The sequence below is a fragment of the Bos taurus genome, chromosome 5, assembly GCF_002263795.3.
Source record: "Bos taurus isolate L1 Dominette 01449 registration number 42190680 breed Hereford chromosome 5, ARS-UCD2.0, whole genome shotgun sequence".
Lineage (NCBI taxonomy): Eukaryota > Metazoa > Chordata > Mammalia > Artiodactyla > Bovidae > Bos > Bos taurus.
In genome coordinates this window covers 96,888,866-96,916,323 of record NC_037332.1, presented here as the reverse complement: position 1 = coordinate 96,916,323, position 27,458 = coordinate 96,888,866, and the positions used below count along the sequence as shown (strand labels likewise).

At 45.1% G+C, this 27,458-nt stretch overlaps 1 protein-coding gene across 1 annotated transcript in view; it reads right to left on the bottom strand.

Annotated features, from left to right (window-relative positions):
* Window positions 1-3,498: 3,498 nt before the first annotated feature.
* HEBP1 (heme binding protein 1) overlaps window positions 3,499-27,458 on the bottom strand; it is a 37,389-nt gene continuing 13,429 nt past the window's right edge. The window contains exons 2-4 of the mRNA NM_001075985.2: window positions 19,313-19,451; window positions 16,502-16,682; window positions 3,499-4,099 (exon numbers count right to left, since the gene is read on the bottom strand). Coding sequence (NP_001069453.1) covers window positions 3,922-4,099; window positions 16,502-16,682; window positions 19,313-19,451 — 498 coding nt within the window. The 3' untranslated portion in view covers window positions 3,499-3,921. The remainder of the gene's footprint in view (window positions 4,100-16,501; window positions 16,683-19,312; window positions 19,452-27,458) is intronic.

The window sequence follows — 27,458 nt, the reverse complement described above, 5'->3', positions numbered from 1 at the left end:
ATGGCAGGCAGTATTCCCTTTCTTGCCCTTACTCTACGGGGTGACTGGGGACTATAAATCATCAAGGAAGAGGGATGTAACTGGAGACGGTGTCACAGTGATCAGAGTTACAGCTCAGTTTTATTTAGAAAATAAAGGAAAATACATCCTCGAGGCATGAGGGCATGCCGATCCAAGAGGAGAGAGAGAGACCCCCGGCCCTTTGGCTCCTCTTTTTGTATGTTTTTTCTCCTCCCCCTGGGCCTTCCCTATGTAAACTGGGCTAGCCAGGAGAGCTGTTTGTTCTACCTGAGGTCCTCACTCTGAGGTCCTGGGACCTTCCCTGGTTCTATTTTTGAGGGCTTTTCCCTTCCTTGTCTCTTAGCCACCCCCATTCTGGACTCTGTCCTATTCTAACAGATTCAAAGACTCTTGAGCTGGGACTTGAAAGATGGGTAGAGGATAGATAGGGAGGTGGGGGGTAGATTCTAGGTGTGGGAGGCAAGGTAAGCAAAGTCACGGAGCATGAAAGTGGGGGACGTTGCAGGGGAACCAGCATTTATTCTGGTTCTGCTAGAGGGAAGGGAACCCAGGAGGAAGAGGCACGATGTGAGAAAAGGCTGTGTTTGAGCCAGCACATAAAATGACTTTTTGATGCAAGTCTGGGCTGCCCAGGTGGCGCTAGTTGGAAGAACCTGCCTGCCAATGCAGGAGATATAAAAGACAGGTTCGCTCTCTGGGTCAGGAAGATCCCCTGGAGGAGGGCATGGCAACCCACTCCAGTATTCTTCCCTGGAGATTCCCATTGACAGTGGAGACTGGCAGGCTACAATCCATGAGATCGCAGAGTCAGACATGACTGAAGCGACTGATAATTAACTCCTTGCCAAGAAAAGGTGATTCAGATTTTATTCCTTGTTTGATTATGAGAAGACTCTATGCAGCCCACACCTTCAGTCTACCCTGGCCATTTTCCACCTTACATGGATTGGTTTCTGATTCTGCATGTGCATTGCTTCAGTCTATCTTCTTATTCCTAGAGAATTATGGTTGCTATAGAAACCAAATACTTGGAAGGAAAACCTAGAGCTTGTCAAGGATATAAATTCGAAGGCAAAACCTATGGCATTCAATCAAATAAATACCCATCTGCGTGGCATGCGATGAAGCTTTAATTACAGTGCTCAAGATCAAAGTAACATTACTCAAGAGTGGAGAAGCCAAATGTAAATGAAGGTCTTAACCTGAGCTCAGCCAAGCATTGCACAGTACAATCACCTGATGACCCCTAAGCATCTGTGTAAGCAGGAGAGTGTGGAATTATGTTGTGGTACACACAGGACAAAGTTTATTGGGTGTGATCACAAAACATACAAGGATAATTCTTTTTCTTGAGGGATGTTTTATTTTTCTAATCAATATTTTTTATTGAAGTATAGTTGATTTACAGAAATGTTAATTTCTGCTGTACAGCAAAGTTATTCATCTATACATATATATGTGTGTGTGTATGTGTTAGTGGCTCAGTTGTATCTGACTTTTTGCAACCCCGTGGACTACAGCCCACCAGGCTCCTTCATCCGTGGAATTCTCCAGGCAAGAACACTGGAATGGGTTGCCATTTCCTTCTCCAACATATATATGTATATATATGTAAATGTATACTTTAAAAAAATATTCATTTCCATTATGGTTTATCATAGGATATTGAATATAGTTCTGTGTTATCCATTAGGACCTTGTTGTTTATCCACTCTTCAGCTTGTATCTGTTAACCTCAAACTTCCCACTCCATGCCTCCCTCAACCTTCTCCTCCTTGGCAACTACCAGTCTGTTCTGTTAGTGATTGTTTCATAGATAGGCTCATTTGTGTCATATTTTATATGCCATATATAAGTGATACCATATGGTATTTGCCTCTTTTTCATTTACTTCACTTAGTATGATCATCTCTAGTTGTATCCATGTTGGTGCAAATGGCATTATTTCATTTTTTATGGCTGAGTAATGTTCCATTGTGTGTGTATGTATATATATATATATATATATATATATATATACACACACACACACATCACATCTTTTTTTAAATACAAGATTTGGAGTTTTTAAAAAATAATTTTACTTATTTTTGGCTGTGCTGGTTCTTCACCGTTGTATAGGCTTTCTTCCTAGTTGTGGTGAGTGGGGGCTGTTCTCTAGCTGTGGTCCTTGGGCTTCTCATTGCAGTGGCTTCTCTTGTGGAGCACATGCTCTAGGATGTGAGGGCTTCAGCAGTTGCAGCACATGGGTTCAACAGTTGTGTCTTCTGGGCTTCAGAGCACTGGCTCAATAGTTACAGCTCACGGGCTTAGTTGCTCCACAGCAGGTGGGATCTTCCTGGACTGGGAATCAAACCCGTGTCTCCTGCACTGGCAGGAGGATTCTTTACTACTAAGCCACCAGGGAAGCCTTACCACATCTTGTTTATCCATTCATCTATTGATGGACATTTAGGCTGTTTCTGTATTTAGCTTTTGTAAACAGTGCTGCTATGAACATAGGGGCTTTTAAATTTTAGTTTTGTCTGGATATATGCCAAGGAGAGGGATTGCTGGATCATATGATAATTCTATTTTTAGCTTTCTGAGCAACCTCCTTACTGTTCTCCCTGGTGGGTGCACAAACTTACTTTCCCACCAACAGTGTAGGAGGGTTCCCTTTTCTCCACACCCTCTCCAGACTTTGTTATTTATAGACTTTTTACTGATGGCCATTCTGACCTGTGTGGTACCTCACTGTAGTTTTGACCTGCATTTCTCTAATAATTAGTGACATTGGACATCTTCACATGTGCCTATTGGCCATCTGTATTTCTTCTTTGGAGAAATGTCTATACGTCTTCCATCCATTTTTCGATTGGGTTGTTTGTTCTTTGTTGTTGAGTTACATGTAAGAATGTTAATGGCATGGGAAGGGGGTTTGTGGTGGAATGCAGAGCATCCTTGTATGTGCAGCTCCAGAGAGCCTGCAGCCTTCAGGCTGTGAACCCGAGCATTACCTCTAGAGCAGTTTGAATATTTGCTAATATCTCTTACTGTCTACTGTTTTACAACTTAATCATACAACAATCTAAATCTAAAATATTGGCCATATGTTCTACTCTAGGCCCTAGTAAGAAGAGGAGAGGGAAGAGCAAGGTCTTCTTATCAACCTCTATTTTGGAAAACATGCGGACAAGAAAGGGGGCTGAAGTTGGGAAAAAAGACTGCTTTACTAGTCCATAGGTTGACAATCAGCCACCTTGGTCTCTGTCCTATTTTTCACTATTTAATCCAGAATGAAGATAAACAATTAATATTTCCTCAGCTCCTGTCCCTGTCTTTTCTTAATTCACTGTTTGACATCCCATTACCTGTGTCCTCACCATGGGGCAGGAGACTGAAAGTCCTCCCTTCATCATCTGATGATGCTCCACTGTTTGGGGTTTTTGGGGATAGAATAGAAAGTGACTAAACAACAACAGGATTTGTTTCAGCTGTTTTAAGTCAAAGATCTTTATTTTTGGCTTCTTTTTAAAGAAAGCTCTTCTAAAAATTACATATGAAAGATCACGCGTAAATCACACTTCTTCGTGGATTAATAAAAATACAGTTTTCATGATTTGTAAAAATCTGTTTTTAGGGGATCCAGAGAGCTGGAAAAATGCTGCTGGGTTTTTCTGGCCTACCACTGAATTGTCTATAAGTCAATTAGAAGGACGCATGTGTATCGTGGGTACATTATTTCCCACCAAGAGAAACAGAGCCTCAGCATCTGGACCGTGCTTATCTCAGGAAATTGGCAGTGACTGGCTCTGAAGGGAAGTTGGTTCTGCTGGAGCGGCAAGGGGGCGCTGCTTCCTCCCAGGGGAAGTGGGCACAGATGCAGACCCCCGTGCAGCTTGCGGCACAGCCAGTGACTCATTCACTGCTCTTCACCAGCCAGACCTCGTTTCGACGTCCGTAGGGCTTCATGGGAGGGTCATACCCGGTGCAGAAGTAGAAGTCAGTCTGGTACTTGGCTGTGCTCTCCAGGGCGGACCGCAGCTGGGCAGCTTGGGCAGCGTAATCAGCTGCCTTAGCATAACCACCAAACTGCCTGGGGACACAGAGCAAGTTGTAGATTAAGAAAGGGCAGAGTCTTGGAGAGAGGGGATTTTTTCCCCAAAAAAGTCACTCATCACTCTTATTTACAACAAGCAGGCTCTAGTGGTAAAATTTCACCTCTGCCCCTTCCTACTGGGGTGGACTGACGCTCACTGAGCCTCAGAGCATCCTATGTAAAATTCGGGTGCATGCGTGCTAAGTCACTTTAGTCATGTCCAACTCTCTGCAACCCCATGGACTGTAGCCCGCCAGGCTCCTCTGTCCACGAGATTTCCCAGCAAGAATACTGGAGTGGTTGCTATTTCTTCCTCCAGGGGATCTTCCAGACCCAGGGATTGAACCTGAGTCTCTTATGTCTCCTGCATTGGCAAGCGTGTTCTTTACCACTAGTGCCACCTGAGAACCCAAAATTGGGGTATGTTTCCTTTTCCTTTCAATTAATTATGAACATTAACTACAATCACGGGTATAAAAAAACTAACGTGGAACCTGAAACACAGTACCATCGGCCCTCTGTATTGGTGGGTTCTGGGCCTGCAGACTCAATTAACGGAAGACTGAAAATATTTAGGGGAAAAAAAAAAACCTTCCAGAAAGTTTCAAAAAGCAAAACTTTCAATTTGCCACCTGCCACCAACTATTTGGTGGCTCAGTGGTAAAGAATCCCTGACTGAGCAACTTCACTTTCATGCATTGGAGAAGGAAATGGCAACCCACTCCAGTGTTCTTGCCTGGAGAATCCCAGGGACGGGGGAGCCTGGTGGGCTGCCATCTATGGGATCGCACAGAGTCAGACATGACTGAAGTGACTTAGCAGCAGCAATGCAAGAGACTCAGGAGACAAGGGTTTGATCCCTGGGCTGGGAAGATCCCCTGGAGGAGGAAGTGGCAATCCACTCCAGTATTCTTGCCTGGAGAATCCCATGGACAGAGGAGCCTGGTGGGCTACAGTCTGTCCGTAAGTTCACAAAGAGTCAGACACGACTGAGTGACTGAGCACAATGACACGTATCAACTATTTACATAGCATTTATAGTGATAGGTATTCTAAGTAATCTAGAGATGATTTAAAGTATACAGAAGGATTATATGCCATTTTATATAAGGGGCTCGAGCATCCTTGGATTTTGGTAATGGCGGGGTTCCTGGAACCAGTACTGTACTAAAGGCGAGCTTCCCTTCCCTTCCTGAAATTTCCCCGAGATGGGAGGCCAACTTTTCCCAAGGCAAAGTCTTCATTGTTTTCTCTAGCTCCCTCTGCTGCCCCAGCTGCCTCTCTGTCTCCAGCTGGGATGAGGGTGGGGGGGAGAGGTGGAGGGGATGGGGGAGGACCAGAGTTGTTAGGGTGGAGATGGAGCACTGGTTTCTCACACATCCCAGCTGGGACAAGTAGCAGCTTTGTTAAAATACAGAGCAGCCAAAGACAGGGACCCGAGGAAGCCCTGGGAGGGCTCCAAGGCAAGCTTGAAGCACGCACCAAGAAATCACTTGTAATAAATCCCTGCATACATGCATGCTAAGTTGCTCAGTCATGTCTGACTCTGCGACCTCATGGACTGTAGCCCACCAGGCTCCTCTGTCCATGAGATTCTCCAGGCAGGAATACTGAAATGGGCTGCCATATTCTCTCTAGGGGATCTTTCTGACACCCCTGTCTTTCATGTCTCTTGCATTGGCAGGTGGGTTCTTTACCACTAGCGCCACCTGGGAAGCCCAATAAATCCTTGTGTGTGTGTGTGATAGTTGCTCAGTCGTGTCTGGCTCTTTGTGACTCCATGGACTGTAGCCCACCAGGCTCCTCTGTCTACGGAATTCTCCAGGCAAGCATACTGAAGCGGGTTACCATTTCCTACTCCAGGCGATCTTCCCAACCCAGGGATCAAACCTGGGTTTCCTGCATTGTGGACAGATTCTCTGCCATCTGAGCTACCAGGGAAGACTCAACGAACCCCTTCTCCTGCTCAAATCAGGAAAGCCTTCATTTTCTAGTAAGTAAAGAGAATTTTCCTAAATCAGGCATTTCTCTTGATGGCAGAAGATGGAGACAGAGAAACAATAAAGCTCGTCTTTTCAAGACTATGACTCTCTCCTTACGTCATTGCCTCTGCTCCAAAAATTTATCCAGCGACCTCCCCTAAATATACCACTCTAAATCTGGGCTGCACTAAAATCTTTATTAGAGTCAAGGACATCCCCATTTCTACTGAGCTTTATGACTCAAAGGTCTGAATCCACACCAAGCCAAGATTCAGCCAAATGCATTATTTTTGGTGGGGTTCTCTGACTCATGCTTTGCTCTTTTATGAGTGGTTAGTCAGGCTTGCTAAGCATTCAGCACGTACATCACAGGGCTACTGATCTGCAAATACCCAGGATTTCATCTTGAAGGAACTGGCTATTTCAGTGTCTAGATAACAGCTATAGAACACAGGGCTGAGACCAATTTGGGAGATGTGATGGTTAGTTCTTCAAGTCTATGCAAGAGTGTAAGGCTGACGGAGAAAGGTGAGTTCTAGCTTCACCGAGGCTCTGGTGAGATAAAACTGGATGAGGAGACAGAGGGTGAATATTAAGGAGGTACTGGTTTGGCAATAAAAGCCCGTAAGATGTTTGGCTTATTTTCAAAGAATGTCTATAGATTGAGGACCACCTGTCTGCAACCAATCAAATGCTGAATGGGGCAGGGGGCAGGAATTTAGTGCCTCTGCGGCGCCCCCCTCACATATTGATACTGAGCTGTTTTCTGTGAAAATGGACAATGTTGGGTCTTTAAGCTACTGGTTTCTAGAAACATCCAAAGCAGTGGTTGGTCCACAACCTTCTTCATTCATCCGCTGGAGGCAAAATGGATAGTTGTGGGCCCACATCTTAGCTCTGCTATTGTCTGTCAGCTCCTGGTCTGGGGCAAGTGCTTTAACGTCTCTAGCCTTCTGGTCCTTCATCTGCTCAGTAGGGATGAGGGTGTCAATCTCGGAAAACTGTTGTGAAGATGACAGATGAGAAGACCCTGCAAATGACTCAGCCTCATGCCCATCACAAAGGAAACTCACAGCAAACAGCAGGTATTGTTGTCATTGGATTTTATAGTCCGCTCAGAACAGTTGTTCAATTCCCTGACTCCCAAGGTGAGGGACAGGATGGCAATTGAAAATAAGATCCAGAACCCAGGGCCTAATAATGAAGACCTGGCTCAAATGACAATCTCATTTTCTCATTGAGGCCTCCTCTCAAAATGCTTTTTATTGTCTAATAGCACTCCCCTTCCCCATTCTTCCCTTACCCTTCCTCCCTGTTTCTTTCTTCCTTCTCTCCTATCCTTTTCTTTATTCAGCACTTCTCACCTTCTAACATATTGAATACTCTATAATTTATTCTAACATGCTATATAAATTATTCATTGTTTATGGTCTGAGTTCTGTGGTAGGGAGACTCACGCCCCGTGAGGGCAGTGATCCTGGTCACTCTTTGTCCACGAGCATATTCTGACCTAACACATATATTAGACCCCTTGGCTAAATAAACAATTTTGTGATAAACAATCAAAGTTGCTGTCTTTACGCTGATGGGCCTAAAGATGAGGGCACTGAATCTGTTTGACTCCATATTCACTAACTCGTAGAATAAAATCTGGAGCACCTACTAAGGGCACAGTGGTGGGAATGCAAAGCAAGTGGACTGACTAGGGTCATGTTGAAGGTCATGCTAAGGACTCTGAGCCTGACCTTAGATACAAAGATGGACTCAGGAAGGGGTTTTAAAGTTAAGGGACTAGGGACTTCCCTGATGGTCCAGTGGTTAAGAATTGTGCTTCCACTGCAGGGGCACGGGTTCAATCCCTGGTCAGTGAACTAAACTCCTGCATGCCACAACACGTGGCACCCCCCCCGCCCCATGCCATTATCAGACTGTAGTTTGAAGAGACCCCTCTGGAGGTGGTAGAGGGATGGGGAAGGGAGACATGGAGGCTAGGAACAGCCAAATGTGAGACAATGAAAGCCTGGACAAAGGCAAGTCTGGGAGGTGAGCTGGAGGGTAGGGAGGCCAGGGTGAGGGGTGGGGAGAAGGGAGGATTCTCGAGGGCTTCCAGTTAAGTCTCTGAATGGAAACATGCCGCCAAGCAGAAGAGGGATTCTGAAGAGTCCCTTTGGAGAGGAGGGGTGGGTGGGTTCACCATCTGGTTTGGGACATGTTGATATAAAGGTGTCTCTTACGAATGAACCACATTCATGCAACAGTCACTGTGCCCCTAAGCGCATGGAGGGCATTGCGAAATCTCAGCCTCTGGAAAGAACTGGAGTCAGAGAAACAACTGGGGAAAAAGACGGGTCCAGTAACAGACACCTGGGCGTCACCCGTGAGTGAGTGCTGGCTGTGGTCATGGCCAAGAGGCAGACGAGGCCAGGTGGTGAGCAAACAGGCGCGCTGTTCTCGGGAATCCTAATTCCCAGGTGGTGGGAGGAGGATGAGGACTCAGAAAAGGCCACTGAGAAGGAGCCATCTGAGTCCAGGGAGACCCAGCAGAGTGATGTGGAGAACGTCATCATTCAGGGATTCTTTCATTCATCACCAGAACAAAAACCCTTGACTGTTGATATTTATTCTCAGGCCGACTGAGACGCTCATAACGAGGATGAAAATTTCCCTATTGCTTCATCAAGGAAACAAACAAAGCTGGGTGAGCTGCAGAAAGATCCATGTGTGTTCCCTGCCTTCAGTCTAACCATCCCTCCCAAACCTCCATCACAGAACCGCACGAATAAGCCAGGACACCAAACCCTTCCAGGCCCAGGGCCCCAAGATGTGAAGGAGGCCCAGCTCTGGCTGCCTCATCCTCAGAGCTCAGCTTCCACGCTGCACTTGGAAGAAAACCGTGTGGTGCCCCATTCTCCAAGGCCACAGGCATGTTTGCACCTGTTGCGGAATGCTCGTAAGCTCTTTGAGCTCCTCAAAAGAAAGAAATGAGAAGTCTGTACATTAGACTGTATACAAGTCTGTTAACAAGAGTAAGTCTCCATCTTCAAAGCTGCTCACCTCCAGGGCTGTCTTTTTTATCTTACTCAACGTCAGAGTTCAGTATTCCCGAGAATTTGGTTGCCATGGGAACTGAGAAAGAAAACACACACCCTGGATTCCAGAAATACAAAAGGAACTGACTAAAAGGTCCGGAAGAGTTGGGGTGGAGGGGGATGATGAAGGCGGGCTAGCAGATAGAAGCTCTGGTCCAAAGTTCAAAAAATGATCAAGTGTTATCTTTCAGGGAGTGCAATAAGGAAGAGAAATGGAATGACTCTGAGCCTGACCATTCGGTCTAGAACTTTTGCAATCTACAGGTCAGCACAGATTTGCGGAGAGTCTGCTATGCAGGAAGCTCCTGTGCTACGCAAAAGAAGCCTAAGACAAAGAGCTGATAATCCCATGTCAATGGGAAAGATGCATAACACCATATGGCATTCCACTTAATTGGATGGAACCAGGCTTAACAAGTTGAGCATCACTGAGCAGGAAACACACGCTTGACAACAGAGAGTTGTAAAGATGATGGGGAAGTCTTTCTGCCCTGGCAAGGTCCAACTGTACTGGTCAGGACAGAAACACAAAAATTATGCAGGGCAGGAGAAAAGATTAGGCTAGAGGTACATACGGAACACTCTCGGGGCAAAGAACAAGGAATGATTGGTTCCGACTTAGAACGTGAAGGGGAGGAGGCTAAGGAGGATGTGACATCAAGCTGTTATTGCTGGAGCATCTCTTGTGTTGCTGGCAATGAACAGGACCAAAATTCTTGCCTCACAGAGCTGCCAATGAACAGAGACTGAGGAGGGGCTGAGAGGCGCTGGGTGAGTGAGTGAAGGTCTGGTCATGGATGTTGTACATATGGGTTTAAGTGGGCTTTGGGAGGTGGGGATGGGATGCTCTGAGGCCAGGTGGAACCCTGGAGTGGGGCTGTGTTGTAGAGGACAGCATAAACCACGACAAGGCTCTTTACTCGGTAGGATTCACTGCTTGGTGGAACCTTTGGGGACCCAACCCAAAGCCTATCCCTCTCCCGTCTGGTTTTACACTACCCCGGGCTCAGTCCCAACCTCGGGGTGTGCCTCAGGCAGAGGCAGGCGAGGCCCACAACCAGAGTCGAACAGAAGGGGGCGGAGTGCCATTGGTGGTCCTTAGCTTTAGGGCTGGAGGAGACAGAGGGGCAGGTCAGAAGGGGCAGAAGTGGAAGAGCTAGAAATGCTCAAGAGGCCTTGCAACAGTTCAGGCAAGAGATGATGAAGACCGTGGTCATAAGGATGGAGGGGCACGCACAGCAGGGGGTGACGAGGACCGGGCCAGCAACTGATGTGGAAGACGGAGGAGTCAGGATGGATCTGAACGGGATGGGAGGATGCAGGGGACCCCTAGGAAGGCAGAAGGCAGAAGGCAGAACTCAGAACACAGTGGGAGGGAATCTGAGTTCCACTAGGGCATGTGGATTTGGGGGCTTCCCAGGTGGCACTGGTGGTAAAGAACCTGGCTGCCAATGCAGGAGAAGTAAGAGACACAGGTTCGATCCCTGGGTGGAGAAGATCCCCTGGTGGAGAGCACGGCAACCCACTCCAGTGTTCTTGTCTGGAGAATCAACGGATAGAGGAGCCTGGTGTCAGAAGCGACTGAAGCAACTGAACACGGCACATATAGCACAGAGGAGGTCTACTTGGCGATACCTCCCAGGAAACCTGGGACAAAAGGCAGCAGTGCTAGCCCTGCTGATTTGGGTTCATCCACCTGGAAATGAATGACCGAAGCCCCTTGTAAGCACCAGTTGTAAAAGACCAGAGGAACAGCTGTTAACTCTTAATTCCTCACAGACGTCTATTCATTTAAAAAGCATTTGCTTTTTAACACATACTACTATTCAATGGACATCACAAAGTCACAAAACAGGAAGACTGAGTTGAGGATGCACTGTGTATCTGAAGGGTTTCCTGGGTGGCACCAGTGGTATAGAACCCGCCTGCCCGATGCAGGAGCGATCCCTCCCATGAGGAGGGCATGGCAATCCACTTCAGTATTCTTGCCTAGAGAACCCCATGGACAGAGGAGCCTGGCGGGCTATAGTTCACAGGGTTGCAAAGAATCTGACATGACTGAAGTGAGTTGGCACCCATGTGTATTTGAAACAGTACTTGTGCCTTCACTATGTCATTAACTGCCTTCCACAGAAAGGTACTTTTAAATGCACACTTGACTATGCAGTGACACCAAGTGGCAAGTGGAGGAATGATCAGATACTAAAAGTATCAAATATAAAGTCAAAGTGTTAGTTGCTCAGCCGTGTCCGACTCTGCGACCCCATGGACTGTAGCCTGCCAGGTTCCTCTGTCCATGGAATTTTCCAGGCAAAAATACTGCACTGGGGTGCCATTCCCTTCTTCAGGACATCTTCCCGACCCAGGGACTGAAATCCAAGAAAGCCTATCAGAGATAATAACAGGTTAAAAAAAAATTCACCAAGCTATGTTAGACACTCCCCTCTGTTTAGGATAAGAGAAAAGATCCTTTAAATTGCAGTAAAGGAAACTTCCACAGACCTGGCTTGAAAATTACCTTTTAAAGAGTCCCTTTTCACCATAGGGTAGCAGGGTTCCTTGGCAAAATGGCTAATTTCAGCTCTAGAGCAAGAAACGTTAAGATGTGCTTAAAATATCTTGTCCTACCAATAACCAAGGAAGCTAATGGAGATTACCAGGGTCATGTCAAAAGGACCAAGAAACCAATTTGAAGAGGCTCTCACTGGCCAAAGATGGGACAATTTGAGCATCAATGAGAATAATAACTGCAAAGAATTGAAACACATCAATTATGTGTGAATTCATATATTTATATTGATAATCAGAAAACAGAGATCAACACTATCTCCCCTTTAGAGGATGTTAAGAAAAGAAGTCATTATTCTGGAAACTGATAAAGAGAAGGCATCAAGCTAAAGAGAAGGTATCTGGCCTTTTCTCTGTGACTCTGTCTTAGGGAAACCAAACAGTAGATGAGGGAAGGTTCTCTTTACCAAAGTATTCTGGCTGATAAGGGGCTTCCCTGGTGGCTCAGTTGATAAGGAATCCACTTGCAATACAGAAAACTTGGGTTTGATCCCTGGGTTGGGAAGATCCCCTGGAGTAGAAATGGCAACCCACTCTAGTGTTCTCGCCTGGGAAATCCCATGGACAGAGGAGCCTGGAGGGATACAGTCCACGGGGTCACAAAGAGTCAGACATGACTGAGTGACTTAACACTTTCACTTTCCTTTCACTCTCAGGGCCTACCCTATATGTACTAGACAACGGTGAGAGTGAGCGCCTACCTAAATTTTGCATAACAGGCACCCTGCTTCCCCATCTTACTCCCTGCCCTGTGAAAAGAGAGTCCTGACAATCTGTAAATAGAGTTTGCTTTCTCTGCAGCCTATGCAGTGGAGGCTGGAAAGTTGGAATGAGGACTGCAGTGGGAGTTGGAGGTTCCAGTTCAGCTGTCCAGCTGCAGTGCACACATTGTCCTCTGGGGGCCTCTGCGTCACCCAGTCTAGGACTGCCCAGAGCAGTCAAGCTTACGTTCTCAGCATTAGTGTACGGAGGAGCCTGGTAGGCTGCAGTCCATGGGGTTGCAAAGAGTCAGACACGACTGAGCGACTTCAGTTTCACTTTTCACTTTCATGCATGGGAGAAGGAATTAGCAACCCACTCCAGTGTTCTTGCCTGGAGGATCCCAGGGACGGGGGAGCCTTGTGGGTTGCCGTCTATGGGGTCGCACAGAGTCGGACACGACTGAAGCGACTTAGCAGCAGCAGCAGCAGTGTTGAAAGCTGCACCCTTCTGGGTGCAGCTGGAGCAGGGCAGATAAAAAGTAACTAAGTTTGGAGACCTGAGGAGTGGACAAAAACTGTCTGGTGGGAGATTATTTGTATATTTTTCATGAGGTTGTTCTAGAGCAGAACCCTGGCGAAGCTCCTGGTCTCATTCGTCTGTCCATGGTTTCACACCTGTCACACAGGAGGATTTTAGCAAATGGGAAGTCACTGATTATCCCGAAGAGACCTGACCTCTTAGGAGAGGCTGAGGCCTGAAGAACAAAATTAGGAAAACACGTGCGCCTGTTGTTTTCTACAGTCAAGGGACCTGGACCCCACGTGAGGCCCTGGAAATAGGACTAGAACAACAGGATGCACATGTGCCCTGCTAAAAGTCCTCAGACCATGAATAACACTCCCTGCCCTTCTGGCATTCAAGGGGAATGTGGGGAATTCAAGGGGAATACCTGCTCCACAGGTATTCATGACCCCAAACTACAGACTGACCTAGATATTCTGATTCTCCCAGAATTCTGCTGTGGCTAATGCAGGTGTCCAGCTTCAGCTGGGGTTGGGAGAATATTCTCTACATCCAAATCAATTTGGCAACAGGCAAAGGCATTTATCTGGGCTTTCCAGGTGGCACAGTGGTGAAGAATCTGCCTGCTGATGCAGGAGACACAAGAGACATGGCTTTGATCCCTGGGTCAGGAAGATCCCCTGGAGAAGAAAATGGCAACCCACTCCAGTATTCTTGCCTGGGAAATTCCATGAACAGAGGAGCCTCGTGGGCTATAGTCCGTGGAGTTATAAAGAGTCAGACACAACTGAGCAACTGAGCACACACACAGCACATAAAGGCGTTTACTTAGAAACAATGCAAATGTTTGTGTGCTGCAGGCTGAAGAAATTCTGAGAGAAACTGTTAGTACTCAGTATTTCTTACTTAATTCATCAATGAGTTTAGAAAGAGAAGTTAAGAAACAATCCCATTTACAATTGCATCAAAAAGAACAAAATACCCAGGAATAAATTTCAGCAAGGAAGTGAAAGATTTTTACACCCAAAACTATAAAGCATTAATGGAAAATCTGGAGAAGACAAAAATAAATTAAAAGATTCCAGGCTCATGGATTAGAACTAATATTGTTCAAGTGTCCATACAACTCAAAGCAATCTACAGATTAAATGCAATCCCTATAAAAATTCCAAGGGAATTTTTTTTTAAACAGAAATGAATCTTAAAATTTGTATGGAACCACAAAAGACCTTGAATCTGGAAAAGGAAGAACAAAGATGAAGGCATAACATTTCCTGCTTTCAAGCTATATTACAAAGCTATCATAATCAAAACAGTATGATATTGACATAAAAACAGATGCATAGATCAATGGACCAGAATAGAACGCCCCAGAAGAAACCCATGCATATATGGCCAACTAATTTTTAACAAAAGAGCTGAGAATGTACAACGGGGAAAGGAGACTCTCTTCAATAAATGGTGTTGGGAAAACTGGACAGTCAAATACAAAATATTGAAATTGGACCACAATTTTTTTTTTTTTTAACTTTCGCCCACACTGTGTGGCGTGTGGAATCTTAGTTTCCCCACCAGGGGTCACACCCATGTTTCCTGCAATGGAAGCATTGAGACTTAACCAATGGACCACCAGGCAAGTCCCTGGACTACTATACACAAAAACCAACTCAAAGTGGATAAAAGACTTGAACATAAGACCTGAAACTGTAAAATTCCTAGAAGAAACCATAGAGGGTAGCCTCCTTGACACCAGTCTTGACAATGATTTTTTTTTTTTTGTATTTGACACCAAAAACACAGGCAACAAAAGCAAAACTAAACAAGTGAGACGACATCAAACTAAAAAGCTTCTGCACAGCAAAGGAAAAAGGCAAACTGTTCAATGGGAGAGACTATTTGCAAATCATATATATGTAATGGGTTAATAGCCAATATATGTTAAAAACTCCTATTACTTGACTAAAAAACTCTAAACAATCTAATTAAAAAAATGGGCAGAGGATTTGAATAGATATTTTTCCAAAGAAGACATAGAAATGGGCAAAAGGTATATAATAAGGTGTTCATCATCACTAGTCAGCAGGGGAATGCAAATCAAAGCCACAATGAAATGTCACTTTACACTTGTTAGAATGGCTACTATGAAAAAGACAAGAAGTAACAAGTGTGGAGAAAAGGGAATCCTTGTGTAAAGCTGGTGGGAATGTAAACTGGTGCAGCCATTATGGAAAACAGTATGGAAGTTCCTCAAAAAAATTAGAAATAGAACCACATGATCGAGCAATTCCACTTCTGGGTATATATCTGAAGGAAATGAAACCACTAACTTGAAGAGACAGTGGCACTCCTATGTTCATAGGAGTGCCAATCTACCAACAGCCAAGATGTAGAAATAACCTGAGTCCACACACAGATGAATGGATAAAGATGTGGAATATACGTACAATGAAATATCATTCAGCCATAGAAAGAAGGAAATCTTGCCATCTGTGATGACATGGATTAACTTTGAAGGCATCATGCTAAATGAAATAGGACAGACAGAGATAGGGGAATACTGTATTATCTCACTTACATGTGGAATTTTAAAAAAAATCTGAACTCATAGATACACAGAACAGACTGGTGGTTGCCATAGGGTGGGGAGGTGAGGGGGTGGGAGATACGCGTCAAGGTGGTCAAAAGGTAGAAACATCCTGCTATAAGATAAATTAGCTCTGGGGATGTAATGTATAGCAAAGTGACTAGAGTTAACAACACTGTATGTTGCACTACATATTTGAAAGTTACTAAGAGAGTGGATCTTCGGAGACGGCAATGGCACCCCACTCCAGTACTCTTGCCTGGAAAATCCCATGGACGGGGGAGCCTGGTAGGCTGCAGTCCATGCGGTCACGAACAGTCAGACACGACTGAGTGACTTCACTTTCACTTTTCACTTTCATGCATTGGAGAAGGAAATGGCAATCCACTCCAGTGTTCTTGCCTGGAGAATCCCAGGGACAGGGGAGCCTGGTGGGCTTCCCATCTATGGGGTCGCACAGAGTCGGACACGACTGAAGTCACTTAGCAGCAGCAGCAGCAGCAGCATTCTGAAATTGGGCTTCCCACGTGAGACTAATGGTAAAGAATCCACCTGGCAATGCAGGAGATGTAAGAGACACAGGTTTTATTCCTGGGTCAGGAAGATTCCCTGGAGGGGGAGCCTGGTGGGCTGCTGTCTCTGGGGTCACACAGAGTTGGACATGACTGAAGTGACTTAGCAGCAGCAGCAAGAAAATGGATCTTAAGATTTCTCATCTCAGGAAAAAGATTTGGAATTTTGTCAAATGAAAGATGTTAACTTCCATTGGTAATCATTTCATAAATATGTAATCAAAGCATTATGCTGTACACTTTAATGCAACATTATATATCAATTACAGCTCAAAACTGGAAAAAAATAATTTAAATGCAAATGTTCATGGCAGATGATTCAAGAAGTGATTATGGAAATCACGTACTACCCTTGGATGCCCAAAGAATTGTCTTCTTACGTGGAATAGACAGTGATGCCTTCCCTGTCTTCGATCTTAATGCTGTCATCGCTGGGAGCTGGCGGGTCGCTTTGAAACTTGTTTGGAATCCGGAACCAGACTTTTAATTTCTTCTGTAGGTCCCCATCGTCACTGGGGAACACAGCAAAGGAAATAGGAACTGTCATCCCCATTCCGAGTCCTGAAAACACAGAACCCCACAGAGAGACATGGGTGTTAGAGACAGAACCTGCTGAGGCCCATGGACCATCTGCTGGTCTCATTCTTCTTTCAAGACAATATTTGTTGTTCTTGAAATTTATAATAGGCATTTAAGGCATTAGCATGTATCACCACATACATATAAAGTACCTCTTAATTGTACATACTAGAGGTAGGAAGGTAGTGATTCAAACTTGTCCAGAAAAAATTATTTAGCAATATATATCAAGACTATAAATATATCAGTACCCAATTACTTCCCAGGTGGTACAGTGGTAAAGAATCCACCTGCCAATGCAGGAGATGCATGTTTGACCCCTGGGTTGGGAAGATACCCTGGAGAAGGTACCTGGAGAAGATACCCCGGCAGCCCAATCCAATATTCTTGTCTGGGAAATCCCATGGACAGAGGATCCTGGTGGGCTACAGTCCATGGGGTCGCAAAAGAGTCAGACACAACTTAGCAACTAAATAACAACAGAGTACATCCTGTCTAATTGCTGATTTTATCTTTAAATTTTATTTAATTTTTCATTTTTGGCTGTGTTGGGTCTTCACCACTGTGCACGGGCTTTCTCTAGTTGCAGAGAGTCGGGGCTGCTCTCTAGTGGGGGCTACTTCTCTAGTTGCAGAGAGTCGGGGCTGTTCTCTAGAGGCGATGCTTGGGCTTCTCATTGCAGTGGCTTCTTTTGTGGCCGAGCCTGGGATCTGGGCACACGAGCTGCAGCAGCTGTGTGCATGGGCTTAGTTGCCCCACGGAACCCCACTTGCCTGCATTGGCAAGCGGATTCTTAACCACTATACTACCAGAGAAGTCATAATTGTTGATTTTAATGAAATAATCTAAAATATGAAAAAGGCTATTTAGGGAATAGGATTTTCCTTTCAGCAGAATTTATAATTGTTAAAAATTTAGATATGTTCAAAAGAGGAATATGTTTAAGTAAATTATAGGCACATGATGCAATATGATTTAGCTATGAATAGTCATGCTTAGGACTAGTTAGCTACAATGGAAAATAATTATGAAATAAGGAACAGAAACAGGATATATTGCACAAACCCTACGATTACATATTGTGTGTGAGTTGCTCAGTCATGCCCAACTCTTTTCAACTCCATGAACTGTAGCCCATCAGGTTCCTCTGTCTATGGAATTCTCCAGACAAGCATACTGGAGTGAGTTGCTATTTTCTACTCCAGGGGATCTTCCTGACCCAGGGATTGAACCTGGGTCTCCTGCATTGTGGGCAGATTCTTTACCATCTGAGCCACCAAGGAAGATACTATTATGATTACATTTTAAAAACCTATTATAAAGCCCTAAAAATACACTCAAATATGACAATGATTACATTAGAAAAGATGGACTGGGGTGCTGTTTTGTTATTTTCAAAAATGTTTGGTGAGTTTATAATTTTTACACATATTTTCTTCTGAGGAAAATTTATGCCAGTGCTAAGAAGGAAAAGACTTCTTCGTGACCTCCTACTGGTTGACTTATGTCCAAAGCCTGATTTCTTTGGTTCTAGCAAATATTACTAAGCTTGATACAAGCTTCTTTCTCATTTATCAACTTGAGATATATCCTAAATATTAAATACATTTTTTTTTCATCTTGTATACTGAACCATTTTGGGTTTGTACTGATTCTAAAGTGCAGGCCAAGTTAGAGAACTTAAGAGTTAAATGAAAAGTTGCTCAGTCGTGTCCGACTCTTTGTGACCCCATGGACTATACAGTCCATGGAATTCTCCAGGCCAGAATACTTGAGTGGGTAGTCTTTTCCTTCTCCAGGGGATCTTCCCAACCCAGGGATTGAACCTAGTCTCCCAGATTGTGGGTGGATTCTTTACCAGCTGAGCCACAAGGGAAGCCCTTAAGTGTTAAAGTCCTATTTAAATATGGTTTACATACAAACAGGTATACTGAAACTTCAGGCCTCTCATTTTATCACAAAAACAGGGAGGCAGCCAGCATGGACTACCAAGTCTTATTATTAGACCAAGCCACGTGGCTTGCAGGATCTTAGCTCCCTGACCAGGGATCAGATCTTGGACCCCAGCAGTGAGAGCACTGAGTACTAACCACTGGACTGCCAGGGAATCCCCATGGACTGTCAAGTGTTTCAGAAGGGGACTAAGAACTCTCAGGCTCTTTATTTGCCAGAACACAGCCAGGGACCAGCCACACTCATCACTCACTGATCTTCAGAACCCCGTAGAATCTGAGCTACTAGGGGCTGACGAGATTTTTGGCCTGGGGGCAGAGGTCTCGAGGCAGAGGCGGGCTTTGTTCTGAGGCCTGGCTTACCGCGGACACACCTTTCCCAGTTTACCAATCCAGAGATAAGCACTTCAAGACGAAAAAATAACAAATGGACGAACAAACGAAGCCTGTGTCTCAGACCCGGGAGAGAAGCATGAACTCAGTGCTCCTGAACCGGCATGACATCAGTGGGTCTCCCCAGAGCCCCCCTGCCCACACAGAACAGCAAGGTCACAGGACACTGAAACAGGCATCTTGGGTCCCTTCCTGTGCTTTCCATCGATGACGTGAGACTGCAGCACTGGCCTGGGTGACCAGAGCCCATCCTCCAGGGACACTCACCCTTATCATTGGAGCCTCCCACATACTTCATGACTTTCGGCATTGCCTCCCTCAGAGCCTCATCCACAGGCTTATCTGTCACTTCCACTGTGGCAAACTTCCCGCCTTCACAGGCCCTCTCCTCGTAGAAGACATCTCCCTGGAGGCAGAGAAGGCACAGCACTGAAGAGGTGGAAGGTAGCAATCTGTGATGACTTTCAAAGTGTTAGTCACTTAACACAAAGAGTAGTGTCCGACTCTTTGTGACCCAGTGGACTGTAGCCTCTGTCCAGGGAATCCTCCAGACAAGAAAACTGGTGTGGGCAGCCATTTCTTTCTCCAGGGGATCTTCCTGACTCAGAGATCGATCCTAGGTCTCCCACATTGCAGGCAGATTCTTTACCATCTGAGCCACCAGGGAAGCCCCTACAAGCAGTGAAAGTCCAGCTACAAGAGGCACAGACTGCTAAGGAACTTGCCATAATGAGCCTAACTCTGGTGACAGTGGGAGAGACAGGCCGGAGTATGAAGGCCCATAAGAAATAGACTCTGAGAGTTCTTACAGACCTACAGACAGCAGAGAGGGGACTGGTGCCAAGGAGGAAGGATTTGGGAGGGAGTGACAGGGCAGCCGATTGCTCGGGGCACAGGGGTGTCGCTTAGTGAGACGGGCTGGGAAGAGGAGTCACGTCTGGGGGTAGTGTGAACTGAATTACTCTGATTCTTCTTGAATTACAGCCCTGCTACTAGATTGAGGCTAGTCTTGGGGCCTCAGAGTTTTGTGGGATTGGCGTTGTATTGGTTTGTTTCACCCTTTGCCATATTGTAAAGCAGTGCCTTCAAACTTAAAAAGAAAATCACAATCCAGAACAAGAAATATTTTTTACATCATGCCTTATCAAGAACATGAAACAACTTCATATAATCAACATTCTCAGAGAAATAATAGAAGATATTACATCCCAAACCACCCAGAACAGCCCCAGAATGCTGTAAAAACCGAATGGTCTGAGATCAAAGAGCTCTGGGAAATTAAAAATATAACAGAGGTGAAAAAATTCGGTAGAAAGGTTGGAAGATAAAATTGAAGTAAATATTTTAGAAAGTCAAGTAAAAAGGCAAAGATGAGGAAAATAGAAAAGGAAAAGGATCAAGCCAAGAGATCCAACATCTGAATAATGAGAGATCTAGGAAAAGAGAGGACTTCCCAGGTGGCTCAGGGGTAAAGAATCTGCCGACCAATGCAGGAGACACAGGAGATCAGGATTTAATCTCTGGGTTGGGATGATGCCTGGAGGAGGAAATGGCAACCCACTCCAGTTTTCTTGCCGGGATAATTCCATGAACAGAGGAGCCTGGCATGCAACAGTCCACGGGGTCACAAATAGTTGGATATGAATACGCATGCACACAGGAAAAGAGAACACAAAATGGCAAAGGAAACAAACAACTACAATGACAATCCCACAAAACTCTGAGGCCCCAAGATAAGCCTCAATCTAGTAGAAGGACTTCACATTTTTCACTTTCATGCATTGGAGGAGGAAATGGCAACCCACTCCAGAATTCTTGCCTGGAGAATCCCAGGGACGGGGGAGCCTGGTGGGCTGCCGTCTATGGGGTCGCACAGAGTCAGATACGACTGAAGCGACTTAGCAGCAGCAGCAACAGCAGTAGCAGGACTGCCTTTCAAGAAGAATCAGAGTAGTTCTGTTCACACTGTACTCCCAGTCATGACTCCTCTTCCCAGCCCGGCTCACTAAGCACATCCCCTGAGAAATCAGCCGAACTGCCATTTCCTCTTCAAAACTTCCTCCTTGGCAGTGATCTCCTCCTGCATTGAGTCTCTGTGCTAATGTCGTTACCTTTACCCTACAGACCCACACAGCTCTCCTCCAGGCCTCTTCCTCCTCCTTGCCCTCTGACGTCTCATTATGATACTGGGCTTCCCTGGTGGCTCAACTGGTAAAGAACGTGCCTGCCAATGCAGGAGACATAAGACATCGGTTCAACCCTTCGGTTGGGAAGATCCCCTGGAGAAGGGAATGGCAACCCACTCCAGTATTCTTGCCTGCAGAATCCCATGGATAGAAGAGCCTTGAGGGCTACAGTCCATGGGGATGCAAAGAGTTAGACATGACCGAGCACACACACACAAACACGATATAATTTTGCATTCCCGAACATACAGTAAAGCAGTGCTTTCAAACTTAAAAAAAACCCACAATCCAGAACAAGAAATACATTTTCACATCATGCCCTATCATGGACATACATGTCTGAAGCAAAGTTTCACAAAATAACACTTTACCCTTATGGATTGGATGCATGATGATACATGCCTTTTCTTTTTTTAATTGGACTATAGTCAATTTACAATGTTGTGTTAGTTTCAAGTGTACAGCAAAATGATTCAGACACACACACATATATATATATATCCTTTTTCGACACTGAAATCAGATTCATTATATTCTTTGCAGCCAAAGATGGAGAAACTCTATACGGTCAGCAAAAACAAGACCGGGAAATGATTGTGGCTCAGATCATGAACTCCTTATTGCCAAATTCAGACTGAAATTGAAGAAAGTGGAGAAAACCACTAGACCATTCAGGCATGACCTAAATCAAATCTCATGACTATACAGTGGAAATGAGAAATAGATATGGGACTAGATCTGATACATAGAGTGGCTGATGAACTATGGACTGAGGTTCATGACATTGTACAGGAGACAGGGATCAAGACCATCCCCGTGGAAAAGAAATGCAAAAAAGCAAAATGGCTGTCTGAGGAGGCCTTACAAATAGCTGTGAAAGGAAGGGAAGCGAAAAGCAAAGGAGAAAAGGAAAGATATAAGCATCTGAATGCAGAGTTCCAAAGAATAGCAAGGAGAGATAAGAAACCCTTTCTCAGCGATCAGTGCAAAGGAATAAAGGAAAACAATAGAATGGGAAAGACTAGAGATCTCTTCAAGAAAATTAGAGATACCAAGGGAACATTTCATGCAAAGATGGGCACCATAAAGAACAGAAATGGTAGGGACCTAACAGAAGCAGAATATATTAAGAAGAGGTGGCAAGAATACACAGAAGAACTGTACAAAAAAGATCTTCATGACCCAGATAACCATGATGGTGTGATCACTCACCTAGAGAGCCAGACATCCTGGAATGTGAAGTCAAGTGGGCCTTAGGAAGCATCACTATGAACAAAGCTAGTGGAGGTGATGGAATTCCAGTTGAGCTATTCCAAATCCTGAAAGATGATGCTGTGAAAGTGCTGCACTCAATATGCCAGCAAATTTGGAAAACTCAGCAGTGGCCACAGGAAAAGTCAGTTTTCATTCCAATCCCAAAGAAAGGCAATGCCAAAGAATGCTCAAACTACCACACAATTGCACTCATCTCACACGCTAGTAAAGTGATGCTTAAAATTCTCCAAGCCAGGCTTCAGCAATACGTGATCCGTGAACTTCCAGATGTTCAAGCTGGTTTTAGAAAAGGCAGAGGAACCAGAGATCAAACTGCCAACATCTGCTGGATCATCGAAAAAGCAAGCGAGTTCCAGAAAAACACCTATTTCTGCTTTACTGACTATGCCAAAGTCTTTGACTGTGTGCATCACAAGAAACTGGAAAATTCTGAAAGAGATGGGAATACCAGACCATCTGACCTGCCTCCTGAGAAATCTGTATGCAGGTCAGGAAGCAACAGTTAGAACTGGACATGGAACAACAGACCGGTTCCAAACAGGAAAAGGAGTGCGTCAAAGCTGTATATTGTCACCCTGCTTATTTAACTTATATGCAGAGTACATCATGAGAAACCCTGGGCTGGAGGAAGCACAAGCTGGAATCAAGATTGCTGGGAGAAACATCAATAACCTCAGATATGCAGATGACACCACCCTTATGGCAGAAAGTGAAGAAGAACTTAAGACCCTCTTGATGAAAGTGAAAGAGAGTGAAAAAGTTGGCTTAAAGCTCACCATTCAGAAAACTAAGATCATGGCATCTGGTCCCATCACTTCATGGGAAATAGATGGGGAAAGAGTGGCAACAGTGTCAGACTTTATTTTTCTGGGCTCCAAAATCATTGCAGATGGTGACTGCAGCCATGAAATTAAAAGACGCTTACTCCTTGGAAGGAAAGTTAGGACTAACCTAGACGGCATATTAAAAAGCAGAGACGTTACTTTGCCAACAAAGGTCCGTCTAGTCAAGGCTATGGTTTTTCCAGTGGTCGTGTATGGATGTGAGAGTTGGACTATAAAGAAACCTGAGCATCGAAGAATTGATGCTTTTGAACTGTGGTGTTGGAGAAAACTCTTGAGAGTCCCTTGGACTGCTAGGAGATCCAACCAGTCCATCCTAAAGGAGATCAGTCCTGCGTGTTCATTGGAAGGACTGATGTTGAAACTGAAACGCCAATGCTTTGTCTATCTGATGTGACTCATTCGAAAAGACCCTGATGCTGGGAAAGATTGAGGGCAGGAGGAGAAGGGGACGACAGAGGATGAGATGGTTGGATGGCATCACTGACTCGATGGACATGGGGTTGGGTGGATCCGGGAGTTGGTGATGGACAGGGAGGCCTGGCGTGCTGCGGTTCATGGGGTCGAAAAGAGTCAGACATGACTTAGTGACTGAACAACAAAAACATACAGCTGCTAAGTGTTTGAAACTAGGAACCAGAATTTAAAGCCCCAGACTCTGGTCAAGGGGCTTCCCTGATAGCTCAGTTGGTAAAGGATCTGCCTGCAATACAGGAGACCCCAGTACAATTCCTGGGTTGGGAAGATCCACTGGAGAAGGGAAAGGCTACCCACTCCAGTATTCGGGCCTAGAGAATTCCATGGATTGTATAGTCCATGGGGTCACAAAGAGTCAGACATGACTGAGTGACTTTCACTTAGTGGTCTAACACTTGTCACAAGGCTGTATGCTCCATGGGGGATGAAGTGAGTGTTTTTCAGCCTCTCTGTTTAGGTACAGAGGTAGGTATTTCTGACCGACATTTGTAGGCCCGTGTCAAACTCAGATCAAGGGCATCAAAAGTCATACAATGCAGTTCCTTCTCTTGCAAATGGAGAAACCAATGACCAGCTCTCTCCAGTAAGAGCTGCAAGTGTGCTTACAAATCCAGCAGTTCATTTGCCTCTTATTACAAGCAAGCAGTCCACTGAATAGTTGGACAAACAGGTCCGGAGCTCAGCCAGGGCCTGGTTCAGTTGGGACGCATCAGCAGAGGGGTAACCAAAGCTGTGAATGAGGTTGTGTTGCCCAGGGAACATATACTTGTGCTGCTGTGTGCTTAGTCGTGTCTGACTCTATACAACCCCAAGAACTGCAGTCCTCCAGGATCCTCTGTCCATGGGATTCTCCAGGCAAGAACACTGGAGTGGGTTGCCATGTGCTCCTCCAGATCTTCCTGACCCAAAGATCGAATCCAAGTCTCCCGAGTCTCCTGCATTGCAGGCAGATTCTTTGCCACCTGCACCACCTGGGAAGCCCCAGGGAAGTATACAGAGCATTCTATATAAATTTATCACGTTCATGAATCCCCCACCTAAAAGCTGGCATTCACCAAGCTCTTTCCTGTGATGGCTCAGGCACCACTGAGTGTCTACTTACCTTACCAGCAATGCTAGAGCACCTCCTCATTGGCCTTCTGCTATTTTTGTCAATGTCTTGGTCATTCCAAAAGAGCCTCTGTACCCGCCTCTCCCTCTGCCTGGGGGATTCCCTTCCTTTCTCTGCGTGATGAACTCCTACTCATCCAACAGGTCTCAACCTAAAAAGTCACTTCCTCAGAGAGGATCCCAGTTTAAAACAGGTGCCCCATGATATTTTGCCTTTTGTTCTTGGAGTTCTCATGGCAAGAATACTGGAGTGGTTCGCCTTTTACACCTCCAATGGACCGCGTTTTTTCAGAACTCTTCATTATGACCTGTCTGTCTTGGGTGGCCCTGTACAGCATGGCTCATAGCTTCACTGAGTTATGCAAGCCCCTTCGCCATAACAAGGCTCTGATCCCTGAAGGGGATTCATCTCACTGAAAAAGACCCTGATGCTGAGAAAGACTGAGGGCAAAAGCAGAAGGTGGCGACAGAGGATGAGATGGTTAGATAGCATCAATGACTCAATGGACATGAATCTGAGCAAACTCTGGGAGATGGTGAAGGACAGGGAAGCCTGGCATGCTGCAGGCTGTGGGGTCACAAAGAGTCCAACATGACTTGGCAACTGAGCAACACTGGAATATAATTACAATGGAAATTGTAATGGAATAATAACATGTTTAATTTCTACTGGCAACCATAAGCCCCATGGGGTCAGGGACTGTCTGCATTGTTTACCACTGTTATTATCTCTCAGCATCAAGGACCATGTCTTTAATATATAGCAGGATCTCTATAAGGATTTGTGGACAAGGAGGCTATGGGGGGTGAAACCTGGCTTTACTCTAATGACAAGGAATTCAGCAACCATACATGGCTGGAGAGAGGAGCACTTAGCCTAATTGTATGTGTCTTGGAAGAAGGCTGCATCACACTGTCTGAAGGAGGTTCTCTAACAGGTACCCCCTGTTTTCACAGCATCCGTGTCTACAACTTCTCACCTGAACTGCTGGATCACTACGAAAATTCAGGTTTGAGAGATGGATATTGTCCAACTATTCTGGTTCTCCAGGGAGCTGAATTTAAATAGGTTCTCTCTATTTCTGCAGAAAATAAAGCACCTAATTTAACACTGTCAGCACATTTGATTCTTCAAATTTAACACCTTCAGTGCATTTCCTTGCTACATGGAACAAAATAATGACCCTTCCTGGCCCCACATTCAGCTAGCTCATGCTCCCAGTTACTAGATGAGGATTTCAGCCAGTGGCCACAAACACCAGTTTTCAACATTCAGTGGGAACCACAGTCAAGTCCCAGACAGAGATGTTGAAAGAATGCCTCTTGCTATGAGATCTGCAAGGTCCTTTGCAAGGCTGGTTTTTCCCCTTGCCACTTTGTCAGGGAATGTTTAACAGGAGGATTCCTACGTGCTGTTTCTCATAAATCCTCTGTTCCTTATCAGTTTCTGTTGTCAGAAACTAGTGGAACAGCAAGCTGCTCCCAGGACTGAGGTCATTATGTATGACAGGCCTGAATCTCCTTCAGTAAACACTCTCTTTACGACAAAACTGCTTAGTCTCGATCCCCTTTCTTGAGATATAGATTGTCTCCTGACCTTGTGACCATTATTAATCCCTTGTTCCCTTGGTAATGGTTGCTATATGTTTGGTTTTCTGATCTTTATCATTGTGGAAAGAAATTTCTTGAACAACGGCCTATATATACTCACAGAAAGATCATTAAAGCACCTTTGCTCCATCAGAGTTTGGGTCCCCGTGTCTTTCTTTCTTTCTTCCTCTCTCTCTCTCCCTCCCTCCAGCTCTCTTTCACTTTCTTATCGTCAACTCTGGACCACCAGGTTCTGGTCCATTGAAGGACCCCAACAAGTGGCGCCCAGAACAGGGACACTGGCATACGTGGCATTTCGGACAGAGTGACTCCAGGCTTACTGAGGTCAGGACCTATTGAGGTCGGTAAGTACTAAGACATGGGTCAAACGGCTAGAAAGCCCCATCATTTCTCTGCTTTACTTCACCATTTGTTTAAAGCTCACGGACTTTTGGTTCATGCCAATGAATAGAGGCTTGCTTTCAAACAGTGGTTAAATGTAATCCTTGGTTCCCTGATAGGGGCATTTTGATTTACAAATTTGGCACCAAGTCAAAGAAAATGTTGAACGAGTCACCAGGCAGGAAAAAAATATTCCAGTTGATTTCTGGCCCCTATGGGCTCAAATTAAAGCTATAATTCTGCCATTTCAAGGTAAATTCTAGCCTTCACGATATTTGACAACAGACAGAACACTAATTGCATGAATATGAATTAGATGATGAAACTTTACAAAAGGCCCAATTAGAACAACATAAAATATTTCAAAAGTTTCCTCCTAGCCCTGCCCCGGCTGCTCCAAATGCTCCTCCTCTGCCAGCAGGCACGAATCCAGAAGTCTTTCCTTTTTTAGAACCTAATGATTCTAATAACGACTCTCCTAAGACGTTTTTTGACACCAAAACTGGCAATGCTCGAGCTGGCACTCCCCAA